The sequence below is a fragment of the Haliaeetus albicilla genome, chromosome 27 (genome assembly GCF_947461875.1).
Source record: "Haliaeetus albicilla chromosome 27, bHalAlb1.1, whole genome shotgun sequence".
Lineage (NCBI taxonomy): Eukaryota > Metazoa > Chordata > Aves > Accipitriformes > Accipitridae > Haliaeetus > Haliaeetus albicilla.
In genome coordinates this window covers 3,444,774-3,456,248 of record NC_091509.1, presented here as the reverse complement: position 1 = coordinate 3,456,248, position 11,475 = coordinate 3,444,774, and the positions used below count along the sequence as shown (strand labels likewise).

Sequence of the window (11,475 nt, the reverse complement as noted above, 5' to 3'; positions counted from 1 at the left end):
CTGCTACAACTGCAGATCAAAGACAGCGTGAGGCAGCGAGTACAAAAACTGAAGTCCGCCTAAGTTCCCTGGAAGAGCTGTTGCTGTAGGAGCCTGCACGTCACCGCAACAGGCGAACAGCTACACGGCACAGATCCTGCTCTGTTCTGGTACTGCGGCATGAGAAGGCAGATGCTCAGCCTCAGCCAGAGAATCACTGCCAGGCAAGACCAGCTGGCAGATGATTAAAAGCATCCATTAGAATTTCTGATATTAATGATGTCATTTACATATCGCCTTCCCAGCTAGGGAAGGAGGCAGGTCCCCTCTGGGAAACTCATCCATACATCTAGCTTGGACACAGGAGAAACCAGAGGCGGCAGGGCCACGCAGCAAGTACACTTCTGATCTGGATTTGTCCCGCACGAAGAGGCAGGTAGAAAAGGCTTGTTAAAAAGAATGTCTAGGTGTTCTGTGACTGGAATATTAAGGGCAGGTTTCTGCACCTGCAGGATATATTTCCATCTGCATCAGTTGTTCAGAAGACCACCTTAGGTAACACTCACAGCACAACTTTCTTTCAACTTTGGCTGTTGGTTTTTTCGCCCTTCTGAAGTTACATTTCTGCTAGGGCTTAAAAGAGCAACTCAGTATGATGAAGAAACACAATGTTCAAGCCCAGCTATAAAACAGCTACCTCAAAACTCAAGTACTGACCTGAAGGTGGCACCAAGCTGAGAGTAAAGCAGGTGTTTCCTGGACTAAAGAAAATAAATCAGGAGTCCGTACTATATTCTTAAATATGGTTTAATACTCTTCTCCATTTCTGTACATCACAACACCAAGATATCACTGCTTGGGATCTCTCTGCAGAGGCTATATAGTATGCGAAGGCTAGGATTTTTCACCCCCATTTAACGTGTTTGTATGTGTAAGTGTAATACATATCAGTATATATTGATATACACATCAATATATAATGCAATATATATCACTGAAGAGAACACATTGATTAAAGAAATACAAAAATTTGGCATCATTTCCAAACTTAAATAGTAAAAATAAAAACTACAAAAAGGAGCTGCATACCCTAATGTATCATGTGAAACAACAAGCAGTATATTCAAAAATGTAAATTTACATCCAATTTTTCTGGTCTTGTCATGTCACATTAGACCCATTTACAATGGCAAAATCCAGAACATACCGCTGTGAAGACCGCAAATGTGCTCAAACCTGGGTTTGTGCAAATCTACGGCAGACCCAGTCACACCTTCCGTGAGAGATTCCAGCTTTGATGTGAAAACAACAGCAAAGCCATCTGCCAGGTTATAAACCAGGGTTACAAATTATATTGCTCACAATGACAGTAATTTTGGACCTCAAAGAACAGCGTGGCAGAAATTTTAAGACAAGCTCCCCCTCCATTCAAGTGAAACAGGATTATTGGAAAAATAGGCAGGTATGCAACTTGGAACAGAAGCTGCTTTTGACCGATGCACCAGGAGTGACAGAGCCAGTGAAGAACAGAACTACCAGGCACCGTGATGTCAGAGTGCCTGTCAGAGAACCCCCAAATCCCCCAAAAGAAGCAAGACTTGTGCATTATCTCGTGCCAATGTTCACTTCACCCTCTGCCTGCAATACCATCTGAAAAACCCTTAACCATTTCTAGTAGGTTGAAATGCATTCTATATAGCAGGCATGACAAAAAGCTTTCTTGAGTCTTTATGCAAGCAGAAGTTTTAACCCATTAAGGGCACATTAGAGTTCAGCATCAGATTTACAGGACACTTGTGAGCCAATACGACAGACTGCCTTAGTGCTGGGAGATGGATGTCCCCAGTGGGTTGTGCTAATGTTCACCATATTAGTATCAAATGCTCCAAATGCACCAGTACTAAGGGTTTCAGTCAAGGACTCCTCTTACCAATTATTCCTGTAAAACACCTGCTTCCATTAAAGAACCGTGGGTTCAAATTCACATAATCATGGAAACTTTACGCAGTCCTAAAGCAAAAAGAAACTTACTGAGGAACAAAACAAAGCAAAGTGTACCTTACTTCACTTAAATTGTATGTTTATTTTTGTCAAGACTGAAAAAAAAAAATAATCCTGAAGGCTGCACTGCTCAAATCCAAATTAAGCCCAAGACTTCAGCAGCATTTCCATTGCAATCAATGAAGTGCATTTCCTAGTTTGTAAGAGCAGTGCTTCTGCAAATAGATTAAAGCATGTTTGGCTGGTAAGCCTCCCCAAATCATCTGAATTTGCAAGCCACACATTATAAGCTAGCACTCTAGGTAAGTGCCTTCTCATTCTTTTGAAGAGAATGAATGGCTCCAATTTCCTTACATTTCTTCTTCTGCAGTCTACGCTGAGAATGCCATGTAAATGGGTCACGTTGCTGCAAAATGCAGCAATTGATTTCTCCAATCAAAGTAAAAAGAAACAAACCAGTAGGATCTTACTTCTATTACTTTTTGAAGGAAGAGGTTTACAGCAGTTAATGTATCATGAAGGTTAAAAAAATCATTTTCATAAAATACAAGAGCAACCAATTTCACCATTGAGTAAAAGTAAAAACCGGGATTCATTTTAAATTAGTCCAAAGTGGCATATAGGAACTTAGTAGTTTGCTGCTGTACTGACACTATGACAAATCAAAGTGTAGGGTTTTGCTTTTTTAAATCCAATGCTTGTGGATCAAGTTCTGGAAATGTTCCAATTCTAAGGCAGGGATCTGTTGTGTTTTCCACCATGAGTTTGCTCCTTGGGTTGGATGCTGGAGGGGCGAGGCACGTTTTGCCGGACCCAGGTCGACTACCTAGTAGTCATCAAGGTCAAAAAATTCATCGTCTCCTCCTTGGTATTCCATTCCCTGGAAGTCCACTCGGTACCGCAAGATACCTGGTAAAAACAACACGCTTTAGCTTCTTCAAAATTCAAAGAGCTAGAAAGGCATTTTAAACAGTTTACTAAGCCCTGTCTACTGTAAGTCAAGAGTTTCTCAAATCTTCAGAAACTGACTTAGCACTTGTATTGCAAATTAGGCTCAAACTGATGATCGACAGCAGACATGCAGCTAGAGTGAAAACACCACATCCATGTCACAAGCCTGATGTAATTTATTGCCAAAAAGAAGAAATACCTACCTGCCCAGCATAGGCCAGCTTTCTTCTGGAAAAGCTGAGCCTATTCTAGGAGGACTGTATCTCCAAAAAAACCACCAGTAACAGATCATTTGTCCTAATATAACTGCTCAGAAAAAGGCTTATCAGTTAAATTCAGAAGGCAGCTGGCACTGAAGTAACCTTTACAATGGAGTAAAAGCAGTAGGTAGTGGCTGTCTTCCTGGACTCTTCCCACCCCAAACACCAACTGGGGTTTCTGGGAAGCCTTTACCCTGGAAACATTTACTTAGGTGAAGGGTATTCAAGGAGTATTTCCTTTCAAGTCTACAGGGACTGGAGCACGGTAGCAAAGAGTATCCCTCCATGCAAAGAGGCTGGATCTGGGGGGACAGGAATGACTCCTGGAATTACAAACTCTGAAAGCTTAGAAACCTTTTGCTCCTTATGTAGCCAAACAATTCAAGCTTGCTTCCTTCTGATTGGTGTTTTCTGGCCCCTAGAATTTCCCCTTTACAATACACTCATCTCTGTTTTACATCCATCAACCTAAACACAGCAAGTGGCAACAGCTGGCTTATCAGCAAATAAGCAACAGCTTTGTCCTGGAATCCCTAATCTGCAGAGAATAAGGTGCACGGCAGGTGTTTTTGCTCTACTCTGCTAATGATTTTTGTCAGACTGAAGCACATAAGCTATCTGCACCTCTGCCAGACTTAGCTGAAACTGGTCAGTGAGCTCAAGGGAAGGACCAAAGGATTTCGGAAGCCTCATTTCTCCATGAGGTTGGGCTAAAAATAATTTTATTTTGAAAAGAAGCGGAAGACTGGGGAGCAAAGTACAGGGAAGTTCTGGGAGATGAATAACAGATACCCAATTGCTTCAGAAACTAGGCTGGTATTTGTCATACCCAACTTCTACACAGCAGGGCATGCTCTGCCACAAAACAACAACTGTGCAGAGACAGAGTGAAGCCATTCACAGCCCTTCTGAAGGACAAAGGGATCTGAGGAACACAGACAGAAAGTGACAGCTGCCTAACATTGCAGCATCATCTTGCTGAATATGGAATGAATTCACCTGGAGATCCCCGATGAACATGATAGTTTCTTGAACTGGTATTGTGACTAATAGGAGTAAGATTAATCCCACTTGTGTTGGCACCAGACTATCAAATCAACCATTAAAAATACAAACACATTTCTGTCTTGCAGTTTACCTCCAATTCCTCCAAATCCTTTCACAAATTGGGATCCTTCCTGTGATTTGTCTGTAACAATTTCCAATGTTGCTCCGAATTTCTTGTAGTTGTTTGCAAACCACTCCAGAAGGGGCATACTTTCTATCAGTTCATGTTCCTGGCCAGTCTACGTAGACATTTGAGGAGGGGAAAAAATAAAATAAAATAATAAAATAAAATAAAATGTTACAGTCACTGCATGTTAGGTTTTGAGAAAATTCATACCAAAAGTTGTCTTTGGCTTAAACATCACCACTGTCTTTTCAGTCTTAAACACATAGACAACAGCTTTCATGCTCCACAGGCTTGAGCAGCCTGACCACTTGCCAGGGTCCAGGTGGTAGTCATTCCTGACACATCTGTATCAGGCAACTGCTGGCACAAGCAGAAGGTTCTGGTGCTAAGAAATTAAATATTGACAGGCCTTGTTTTGGGTCTCCATACTACAGAAGTTATTGCAGAAGTTGGTGAGAAAATGCCTTGTTTATTCTACTGCTCAACTGTCACCTCATGCTACACCCTTGGTTTTCACTGTTTCTTTAGATTTGCTTTATACCCTGCAAACAGTCCATTGCCACTCATCTAACAAGGCACTGTTTACTCTAGGAAATACTGATCTATGCAAATACGGAGGCAAAAAGCATAGTTTTGTTAAGTAGAAGGTCAAGTGATTATTGGCACAGAAACACTACATTACTGCAGATAACACTGTAAACCTTCTGTGCGCAGAAGGAATTAGCAGTTACCCCACCAGGAGGGAAAGCAGCTGGAAACAGCTACGCTGGTAGTCCTAATATGAGACAGATCACCACCCTTTTTGCACTTTTTTGCCCAGCTTACTCTGCAAAGTAATACAGATCCCCTCCCGTCCCGTCAGGGTTTTTTGACCTGCCCAGGCAAAAAAACCTCACAGACGGTGAGTGACAGATCCACATTTCAAATGTATCTAGAAGCAAACCCTCCCTTGCACTTACATCCATGTAATAGTTTCTAGCCTCACAGTTGCTTTGTATTGATCAAATCAGTACACAATAAGCAGGGAGTAATAATAGTTTGGGACCTTAGCCTGCAGGTTGTATGGTGGCTACCAAACTCTTCTAGCAGGTGGTTTGATGGTGGTCAAAGACCTTTTGCCTGTCACTTCAAATTATTTACATGACCTTGGAATTGGCAGTAAGAAAGATTGGAGAAAAGCAAGTCTAGAATCCAGGCGTTACATTGCAGGTGAACAGGAGGAACCACAGGCTACTGTCTTGAAGTCTCATCTGAGTGCCAGAAAGATCATCATGCTCACATGCTCGTGACAAACTAAGCTCAGATATTCAGAATACTGCACCAGTACACTAAGAATAAATCTACAAGCCCCAAAGCTGAAATACCTCTTTATCTGTGAAGTGGGATTTGTCCTTCTCTTGCTCTGGTGTCAAATACAGGATCTTCTCCTCTGAGAAGGGAGGAAAAAAAAATTAGGTTGGATAAGACTATCAGATACAGATTAAAGACAGAAAGAGACTGACAACAACCAGCAATTACAACGCAGAGGGTTTGGTCACTGATGCTGCCTTTCTAACTGAAGCTCTATGGGAAACCAAACAGGGCACACTAGTAGAGAATAACTGTAGTGCCAAATCCAAAAAAGGCAGAGATTGTGCTGTAGGCATATGGTTTGTCTGCAATCAATAAGAATTGTGTTTCTGGCCACAAGGGAAACTCAGTCTCCCCTCTGTAATGCACTGGTATCACACAAACTTACACAACTGAAAGGCAGGTTTCATGCTAGCTCTGTGACAACTTGCCACCCCAGCGCTGGAATTCTTTCTCCACAGTGGAAGCTTGCTAGTTTCTGACTTTCCCCCCAGAGTAGCTGGGAAGCTGCAAGTTAGTGACCTGCCTACACAACACCCCCTTGACTAAGTCCTTAAAGATCTGCTTAGGGAGCTTCTCCAGTGTAATCTTTCCAAGTGAGATGGCTTAGGTGTTAAACTCTCATAGACCTTTCAGTCTCACAGAAGCGCTACCTACCCTCCGTGCCTTGGCAGTGCAGAACGTATCTCATTATATCCAGGTTTTCATAGACTATCAGTATCTCTACTGCTCCCATTTCCAAAGCTTTTAGTGTATCTTCAACACCAAAACAGTACTTTCCCGTGTCCTGACTGATTTCGTCAAAGTATCGTCCTGCAGCCAGGATACAACGAAAGAGATTGTCACAAACACTGATCATGCCACGTGGATTTTTAACAAGCCTGATTTGAATGCAAGATGCAAGAAGAAACTGGAAAAGGAGACTGCAATGCTGCTGAAGAAAGCAAGGGATATGATAACAAGTCAAAGCATGTAATTTACAACATTCATCAGCAGAAAGTCAACTCCATCAAACACTGCCCTGTTGGGAATCTAACCCCATTGAAAGGCTTACCTTAGCTATGAAACAATCAATTAGACTAACCCACCAGCAGGCAGCATTTAACTTCACTCTTTTCAGTGTATAAGGTAGCTACTGTTAACTATTGCCCTCTTGTGCTTTCAGATTAGCAATGTGTGTCTGCTGACAGTCAAACAAAGGATCATTTCTACTGCCATCTTAAAACAAAATAAATCTTAACTCTCTTCTTGCTGAAGATGCAAACAATCTGAGGAGGCATTTTTTCCCCTCTCGCCCAAATGTTACTAGAATGCCTGAAACTAAGGTGATCTCTGATGAAAAGTTAAGCAGAGAAGATCCAAGAAGTTTGGGGGTGGGGAACCCACCACAAAAAACCCCACTCCTTAAAGTCTCATTGAAGTCCTGCAGCATAGGAGAAAGTGTCCAGGTAACAGAAAGAAGCACTACAAGTCATGTTCAGCTCAACTCAGAAAGCACTGCAGGGCTGAGGCAGCACACAAAGGCATTACCAGGAGGTCTTAAGCAAGATCAGCACATTCAGTCAAGCATACCTGGCTCAGGAAAAGGCTGAGCATGTAGTCACGTACCTATTAGTTTCTTCTCTTGAATGAATTTCACATTGGAGAGGACCTCAGTTGACAACTCAATTGCTTGATTGAATCCATTTTCTCCTCCATATGAAATGTCAACTAGTTTGAGCACTTTGGATTGCAACCGCTAAACAAGAAAAAGAAGAGACATGAAAAAGAGTCTGTTACACAGCACTGCCATAAGACTACTTCATAATGCCACAGGAATAAGTACCTGGCAAGAGTCACGGTATTAATCTATTTTGCTTCACTTGCAAGCAGAAGTTCTGAGTCAGAGGTACCTCTGAATGCTTAATATTGAAGCACAATTTTCAGGCAACAGTGCCACAGAGATTAGGTTTAGTGGAATTTAATTCCAATAAAGCTACTTTAGATTTGGGAACACCGAGAACATGAACACCAGTTCCAAAACGGGCAGGACAGGTTTCTTATTAGCACTGTTACTAAGAAAAGGAGATCCTACCTCCTTGCAGGAGGTATTAGGAAAGGGAGACCTCTCTAGGATATATCAGTTTTTTAGTTTTGATCAAATCACTTAAGATGCCAAAGTTACATTCCTCCTGAGATGCATCTTAAACCAGAGCTACTACTAATATCACCATGTTACTACTGACGGCTTAAACATTTGGGCTTTGCTCAGAAAAGGCCACTCACCTGATCAAACATGTCAGATTGACTTAATTCAGTTTTGAAGTCAGCTGATCCAGCTAAAACGAGACCAGCCACGTTCACCTTGTCGCCAGAAATGAACAGTTGCACAGCTGTCTCTGCTACCTTCCTTACATAGTTGTGTCGTTTCTCCATTCTCAAACGAGCAAAACGCAAGGCAGACTGACCTCCTCTACCTTTATGAAAGAACAGATGCGAGGTAGCAATTTAGAAGTCATTTCATTTCAGGAAGATTATTAGTATGTGGTCCCAACTGGGCCCTGAATAACTGAAGCCAAGGGCAGATGCAGCCTTCAGAATTAGTTTGCCACAAGCAGAGCCAGGGGCACTCATTGAAACAGCAAGTGAATAAAGAGAGTTCATTCACAGCAAGAGATTTTTCTCCATGTATCCCACAGAGGGCAATATGGGGTTTTTTTGTTTGTTTTTTTTGTTTTGTTTTCTTTTTGTACAAACTTGTAACTCTCTATAGAAATTTTGAACATCTGTACACATTTTTCTATGTCCTGTATCTTCATTAAAAGCAATTTCCTTTGTTACACTGCCTCATATACTTTTCTTGCCATTGCAATGCATTCCAGCAGTGTCTGCTGCAGAGACTTAACAGGGGAGACGTTTCTATTTCATTTTGTCCCATCCTAATCTACAGAGAGGGATGGTAACCCAGGAGTAGCTAACAGACAATTTGCTGAATTCATCAGTGGCTCACTACAATACAGCATCGTGTAACAGAACTAGAATTTTGCTTGCTCCATTAGACTTCTGTGCTTCTTGCAAGGAACAGCTTCTTGCTTTTCACTGTGGTTTGCATGCAACACCATCAGATGCAATCTTTAAAGATGCTACCAAGTAGTATTACTACTTGTGCTAGTAGTATCTAGTTAAGACTGTCCCAAAACCAAGTAAAGGGTCACATGTGCCAAAAAATAAGAAGAGCCACTTTAAGAAGATCACATTACTGTGATTCATTAATTTTGACAGAAGGCTCAGACTAGAGGCTTTGCTGTCAGATTTCAGGGGAGCAAAGAATTGAGTAGAACTAAACATCTACAGGCCAAGTTCCCTGCTTCTACCCTCGCATCCCATCCCATGATATTCTGCTGCAAACAGTCTAGAGATGGGCTGGTGCATTACCATGCTTCTTTGGAAGATCCACAGTGAATTTGTGCAGGACTTCTCTTGTGTTTCCTTGAAGAGTTCCAAAAAGTGCACCGCTACCATCTATTACAATAAAGCCAAACTTGCTGTCGTCGGAAAGTAGCGCTGTAAGAGCCTGGAACAGAAAATGATGCTGTCAGCAGTAAGCACCAGTTTATTAAGGACTCTGGTTCAGAAAGACTACCAGAAACAATATACCTCAATAAATTTTAGTTCCATAGGTGTCATTGCTATTTTTGCAAATACACTATAGGAAGAGCAGCAGATTCAAGAGTTGAGACTACCCCTGATTACTCTCTCACACAATGCTGCCAAGAGCACAAAGAAAACTAATGTTTAAGCTTGATAACAATTTTCACAGCATTACCAGTTCATCATATGACTTCACAGGCAGGTGTAATAGTAAAACCCTAAAGACCAGCTCCAGAAAGTGTTAGTGAAACAGATCACACTTCTACAGGGCTGCATCACCTCTCTGGTCGGCAAAACTGGAAGAGTAATTTTCCCAGCATTCCAGCCAGGAAAGCAGAACTTGCTTAGTTCACCGGTCAGTCAGTTTTATACTACAAAGCCCCAATACAAACCAGCTTTCAACTTGCCAGCTACCACAAATACTGGTTTGCTCCACCTGCTGACTTCAAGTCCCAAAAGTAGAATGATGAACAGTGGCTATGACAAATTCAGCCTTACAAAGCAGAGTTAAGTAACAGCAGCCATAATCGTCCTGTGCATAACTGGCTATAGAGAAGACAGCAATAATATTTGCTGGATAATGAAGTTATCCTTCAATTTTCTTCCCTTTAGAAAGGGCAGCTAAATTCATCCTGTAAGGTCATTTAAGTTGACTAACAACTAAAGCAGTGCTTAGTATCAAGGCGTTTGAGTCATTCTTGTCCAATTTCCTGCCCAGTCCTGGTTCTGGTGGTGTGGGACACCCACAACTACCCAAACTCCACGCTCCTTTTTCCAGAGGATCTGTCAGCTGCTGTTCCCTCAAGGGCAGCCTGAGCAGGTAGGCACATTCAGCACACACACACTTCACTTATACATGCCCAATAAACGTAATAGAAAGAATCCTCTTTCTGGCTGGCAAAAACACATCAGCAGGATGGAGAACTTGTCAAATTCCAGATTGTTTTAAGTCACCAGTTTAATACCAAAAGAGTGATGGTGTTGGTTTACTGCACAGGACCTTTAACTCCCTGCACACCTGCCAGCTTGATTACTGGGCTGAGTGGAAAGAATAAAAACCATCAGTCATCTTTATCCAAAATCCACACAACCAAGTCTACAGCTTTCAAGCTTAAAAGAAACAGACACTAAGGTTTAATGGAATCTACTGGCCAAAATAAATATTCTGTATTAATTCCTCAGCAGTGGGATGAATGAGAGGAGGAAGTGGCATATTACATTGCAATCTATTTAACTGGGACAGAGCCAAGCAAATCGTGTGACTGGAATGAACGCTCCAGCCAAGATATCAAAATAAGTCATTGTAAATCCTACCCTTCAGACACACATCAGGGTTCATATCCCTCTTGGGAAGTTACTTCGGTTTCACACAGGCAATAAAATATCTAGAGGAAATCTTATCAGATACTCTTGCCAGGCAGCAGATAACTACAGCTCTGATGTTCTTGGTTCCCTCTTATTTTAATAAAGTATCCAATGATCAGTGATTCCCTCAGTTTCTTCTTCATTCGTTTTATGTCAGCACTTCCACTGTTTGACCTACCAAGCACAAAAAAGGGACTATTGCTTTTATTCTGTGCCTTCAACCTGGGCTGAGTTTCCTCTTTCCAGCTTCAGCCTAAAGGTGAAGACCACATCCTTTTTCTGCTCCTTGACACACCCTCACTTTCATAGGAAATCTGCTTATGTACTGAGCCAGATGCCCTAGCTGTTGAGTTCTAGTTGCATGTTGGGGGGAATCACTGGGTTAAAAGCACAGCTCTACAACCAAATGAGACAGATAAATCAAGACTTCAGTGCTAACATCATCTCGTTGCTCAGCATAGTATACGGGAGGCTTTTACAGCTAGATTTGATTCTGCAGTGCAGACAATACCAAGTAAAATAATCACATACTCAAGAGACACAGGAGAGCAAACAGCCCATGGAGAAAGGTGCCGCTAGTAATCACATCATCATCAGCAGCAATTACCACAAATTCCTCTCAAGTTATTGCCACTCTCTTGCTGAGCAATGCTACACACCAGCAAGAGTGTATTTACAGCTGCCTCCTGGGAACAGCCCAGTGGGCAGCAGCTACTTTTTTTGTATTGAATCAGTGCCCTGAGGCAGGAGCTGCAGCCAAGACCA

The 11,475-nt window shown here is 42.0% G+C and overlaps 1 protein-coding gene across 1 annotated transcript in view; it reads right to left on the bottom strand.

The window, feature by feature from the left end:
- Window positions 1-768: 768 nt before the first annotated feature.
- Window positions 769-11,475, bottom strand: part of ETF1 (eukaryotic translation termination factor 1) — a 28,553-nt gene continuing 17,846 nt past the window's right edge. The window contains exons 5-11 of the mRNA XM_069772920.1: window positions 9,130-9,268; window positions 7,981-8,171; window positions 7,324-7,453; window positions 6,373-6,528; window positions 5,730-5,794; window positions 4,330-4,477; window positions 769-2,889 (exon numbers count right to left, since the gene is read on the bottom strand). Coding sequence (XP_069629021.1) covers window positions 2,807-2,889; window positions 4,330-4,477; window positions 5,730-5,794; window positions 6,373-6,528; window positions 7,324-7,453; window positions 7,981-8,171; window positions 9,130-9,268 — 912 coding nt within the window. The 3' untranslated portion in view covers window positions 769-2,806. The remainder of the gene's footprint in view (window positions 2,890-4,329; window positions 4,478-5,729; window positions 5,795-6,372; window positions 6,529-7,323; window positions 7,454-7,980; window positions 8,172-9,129; window positions 9,269-11,475) is intronic.